This window comes from Micropterus salmoides, unplaced genomic scaffold (assembly GCF_014851395.1).
Source record: "Micropterus salmoides isolate LMB-PRFRI ecotype aquatic unplaced genomic scaffold, ASM1485139v1 Ms_hic_scaffold_4165, whole genome shotgun sequence".
Classification (NCBI taxonomy): domain Eukaryota; kingdom Metazoa; phylum Chordata; class Actinopteri; order Centrarchiformes; family Centrarchidae; genus Micropterus; species Micropterus salmoides.
Window position 1 is genome coordinate 10145 of NW_024043557.1, and position 5163 is coordinate 15307.

The 5163-nt window shown below is 39.6% G+C and overlaps 1 protein-coding gene across 1 annotated transcript; it reads right to left on the bottom strand.

The window, feature by feature from the left end:
• Window positions 1-1133: 1133 nt before the first annotated feature.
• Window positions 1134-5027, bottom strand: LOC119887382 (cyclin-dependent kinase 11B-like; the record flags this gene model as incomplete). The annotated part of the gene is given in 2 exon segments (XM_038698195.1): window positions 1134-3557; window positions 4918-5027. Coding segments are annotated over 2 exon segments (511 nt in total), but the record flags the coding sequence as incomplete, so codon positions are not given.
• Between the last annotated feature and the right edge of the window lie 136 nt (window positions 5028-5163).

Below are 5163 nucleotides of genomic sequence, written 5' to 3' on the forward strand. Positions count from 1 at the left end.
TTGCTCACAGAATCACAAACTACATTTAGATTGGGACTTTTTTTTAATGTACAAACTTTTATTTTGTTGTATAGGCTATTTGGTCATGTCCAAGGTTAACTTTTCATTATGAAAATTAAATTGTGGTAGTTACATCAACAGATTATAATGATTTCTCAACAGATGCAAAGTCTTGGTCTTGATCCAGCTAACTGTCAGTAGCTTTTAGCAGCTAAAGTAGCCAGATATTTAACTCAGAAGTTGAATATTGGACTTAAATTTGTCAGGGGGTCAGTTTCTGCTGAATGTGGGAAAAGGCAACTGCTCTCTCACACACAGGCCATATCAACTTAAAAAGTAATAATGAGTGCAGGTGGTGCAGTGGAGTGGTTAGCTCACAGCAAGAAGGTTGCAGGTTCGAACCTTGGTCGTTCCAGGCCTTTCTGTGTGGAGTTTGCATGTTCACCCCGTCACTGCGTGGGTTCTCTCCGGGTGTTCCGGCTTGTCCAAAGACATGCGGCCTAGGTTAATTGGGGACTCTAAATTGTCCTTAGGTGTGAATGTGACTGCGATGGACTGGCCATTTCACCCAATGTCAGCTGGGATTGGTTCCAGCCCCCAGTGGCCCTGTACGCAGGATAAGCGGCTGACGATGGATGGATGAATTTACAGTTACAATTGCATTGCAGGTGTATTTGATTTTCAGTTGCATTATAATATATTTGATGATGGGTTATTGCATTAAAATATAGCTTTTTTTTACCAGACGAGGATGAAAATAAAGTTATTCCTGATTTATTTTGGGTATGTATTTTAGGCATTTTTCCTGGAAATAGGGGCAAAGCCCGGAGGTAACCAACAGGTTAACTTCAACCTGAGTAATGGTCCAATCAATCAGAATAACATCTGTTTCTAAAGTGTATGTATCTTTCCATAATATTTATGAAAGTTGTTTCATATGACTTTCTTTACCATTTAAAAAGATATTAGGGGGTTCAGAGGCTTCTTCATCCTGATAAAAATCCAATATGGCAAGAAACAGGATGAAGCAGCTCAGACTTAAACATACTGGGAACCAATGGCTGTATCCGGCCTCAGTTTCACAAATCCATATTGGTCCATATCTGTTCAAAATTCACGCAGACCAAACGGCATTACTTTTTTCATTGTTTTATTTTCTAAGGCAAGCTGAGTTTCCTCACTCAACCCCCACATGAAACGCACAACATTCAACACAGAAATGTAACTATGCATAAATGGGAAGAACCGACACGAAACATTTACAAAATAAATTAAGGCAAAGATTTGTGGGCAAGATGTGACAATAAAGTAAAAACGTCCTGCAGTTTCATTACTGATAAGGCAATGATTTGTGGCCTTCATAACAATAAGAAACCATGCTCTGAGCTTGTGACACATTAAATGCTATACTACAGGGGGTATCTCATTTTTGCAAAAATTATTACTTTCTAGGTGTGATTTATACCTTTTATTTAGCATTACTTTACATCACCATTTGGGCATAGTATGATGTACTGCAAAGTCAAATGACTCAACTGTGCAGCGTTAATATGTAACAGACAGAGACACATGTAAAAATGATGAGACTAATAACTATTCTAACTCTGGTGCTGTAGTCATACTTGCAGTCATAACATTTCTTTTCATTTAAAAATTCAGGACCCACATTTGTTCATTGTATTTAGAAATGTAGAGTTAAAGCACCCCGATATAGTAGTTTCCCAACAACAGACAACATGGAAACAACCTGAAAGCCTCCTCACAAGAACCTCAACTCACAACTTCAAAAAGATACTGAAATATAAGGCAGAGTGATAACTGATTCCTTTGTACGATACTGGCATCCCACAAACACAAAAACATGCTAATGAATTTTAAAAAGTAATATAACAGTGAAACAGTAGAGACATAATGTGTTTCTGGTTTAACAAATGATTGTCATTTCACTCTTGAATAAATAAACATCATGCAGTCTAAGTAGGCTCATCGCACCCAGCAGCATTAATGTCAAACCCTTCATGATAAAAATATTTATTAGCATATGGTATTGTTTTTATAAAATAGGAAAGTAAAATTGCTCATGGTAAGACTTAGATTATGGATTTTGTCATGAAATCATTAATCTCTGTAATTTACTAATAGACAGTAGGGGTAGGGGGTCTCAGCACAGGATGGTGCAGGGTTAAGATGCAACAACGACAAGCACATTTCTCTAGACTAACAGACAGAGCAGCTGGGTCTTGTCCTGTGGTATTTATCGTAGTGGGATAATCGCATCAAGACATTTTTACTTGGCTACTAATATTAACAGTGGATCTGTTACATTTCAGTGTCCTAGTAAGACATGTCAGTGGGCCAGCGTTCACAATACAATGTCCGTTGAACTGCAACACTTAAGTGGAATTGAGTCTAAATTGTTATTAGTTACCTCTGTGTTTGACAAGTTGTCCACCATGAGAAAAGAAATGGTAAAGGCAAATTAGAAGCAACAGGCAACATTGACCACCACCTCCTTAATGTAGATTATACGCTTTAAATGTTTGGCTTCAGCATACAAACAGGTACAAACCTAAACCGATGGCAGAGCTAGTAAAAAAAAAAAAAAAAAAGTATATAAATTTCATCCCAAAAATCAGGCATTTTAAAAAGGGGATCATTTGTGTTAGAAAAAAATTAAATAACTAAATAAATAAAAAACAGGAAAGTAAAGGACATCATGGGCTCTATTTTCATGTCAGCACAAACACTACAACAAGTAGCACGATGCTATGTTGCAATTTTCCCCACCTGACCACAGGGTAGGATTTTCTGTCAGAGCAGCAACAAGATGGGAGTCCCAAGCAGATGAGGCATTGCAAGGCAAAGTGTTTGATTTTGGGGGGGGGGGGGTCATTTGTTATTCTATCTGTAAGTGCCAACTAGTGACATCAGAACCCTTTAGAGCTTTTCAGTCTGACACTGCTATTATGAGCAATAACAGCAGATGCACCATGACCTACAGTTTGTCTGTTCTTTGAGAGTGCCACAGGAAAATAGAGCTCTAATGTGTTTACTTCACAGCCTACTAACAGCCTTTTGGAATGAAAGCCTTTCAGATAATAAATATTCATAATAATGCGTCTAATTTCCGTACACTGCAGAAGTCCTGTAATGAGTTCATTCAGGCCTGTTACGTCTCCTGAGGCCCGGCGCAGGCTGCTCCGCTCCAACCTCCTCAATGTTTTTCTCATATGACTCCTCTAGTGAGGGCATGAGCTCAGAGTCCTCCAATCCCTCTTCCTCCTCCTCCTCCTCCTCCACAGCAACCTCCTCCTCTTCCTCTACGTGTCCTTCTTCCTCTGCTTCCCTGTCAGAATCCTCCGGTATGAGCTCCTTCATCTCTTCGCCTTCTGTTGCCGCTTCATCTTTGGCTTCCAAATGCTTTTGATAGATTTTCTCCAAAACCTCTGTTGCTCCTGCAGAGGTGTGCTTTTCCACCATGGAAGCTTTCACTGCCGTGGTGTCGTCAGCGCCGAGTGACTCAATGAGGTCATCAAGATTACGCCCACATGATGCCTCTGAAAGTCACAAAACAAGTGATATAAAGTGAACCACATATTTTATTGATAAATAGCCCAGCTACCTGCACAATAAAGTCCCAGTCTTAAAGAATAGCCTGACAAAAATCAAATTAAGGCCTGATGATGAAAAGCCTGGTAAAAAAACTATTAAATATAGTATAATATACATTTCCATCAGCACAACAGTATGAAGATATCATACTCTGCTGTTTCTCATTTTAATCAGAAATACTGTTTTAGTTCACTAATTGATTTCACTCACTTCTATTCTGCTGTTTTTCCAGTGCTGTTAAGTTACTGTCAATAAAAGTTAACACTGCCCGTGGATACCAGAGCTGGAAGGAATGCTATCCTTTGAACTGTTAGACAGCTTGTGAACCATTGCAGGAAGTGTTTATTTGGACGTAGCTTAGGGTAAGGTTAACAGCGGTTGAAAAACTCCAAAATAGAAGAAACAGGAAATAATCAGTGAATGAAAACTGTTTTTCTGTTGGGAGAAAGCAGAGTGGGAGTATGGCATGACTCTGATGAAATTAGTGCAGTGGAACATTATGTATGTAATACTGAATTTATCAAAATAAACGACAAGGAGGAAGAGTGGAGTTCGCATTAAATAGAATCAACAGCAAACAAAACAGGAGCAGATAAGACATCAGGGAGGCTTCTCACTCAATTATGATGATATAAATATACGCATGGATTAGGAATAAAGGATTGCCTCTAATATAAACCTGTTTCAAATGAAGGCCTGATCCTCACTTCACCTCAGATTAATAAAAGGCCACTATTTGAAATATGTACAGTATATTTGAAAATTACATTTACATGACAGTGTTACATTCTGCTGAACCGTGCAGAGTTTGCAGGATTCCATTGAATCCAAACAGCAGCTGGCTTCCCATTGGTTGAAGGTGTGCTAGTAAAATCGATAGCCGCAGTGTTGCAATGAAAACCAGATTCTCAAAAGGACAACCCAGAAAAGCACCACAGCACACTCGAAACCGAGGTCTGAACCGAACTGTGGATTTGGTGCATCGTTACACCCCTACTGTGTTCTGATCTTTTTGCAAATGACACTTTAACCACATTTACAATTCAAAAATCTGATGCAAAACACTTCCACATTGAGACACAGGTATGGGTCAGTGGAATTTCAAACAACACCACACACAACACTGATGCCACACCCGCACAGTATGTATTGTAAGCTGTGGCTGCAGCATGAAGCATGGCTGCACTATCAATATCTTATTCTCTAGGCTGCAGTTTGCTGTTTTGGGTCTTTCAGTTAAACTCTGATTTTAAAAACAACCGGGTAAGCCTGCTGTGTGCACACAGAAGACGGACATCATCCTACCGTTGATGATCAGGGGTGGACAGTCCATTCCTCTCTTCTTCATCAGGAACCGGATTGTCTGGAGTTGAGACATGATCTCATTCTTTTGCTCCTGGGCCACCGACTTCACACTGAAGAGGAAAGAGAGGATGAAAACAAACTACTCTGAGCATGCAGGAAGCACATAGCCCCTTAACTGAAAACGAATTACTAGTTGGTGGCTCAGGCAGTACGCTGGTCAGCTTAGCATGCTGTTAGCATGCTAGT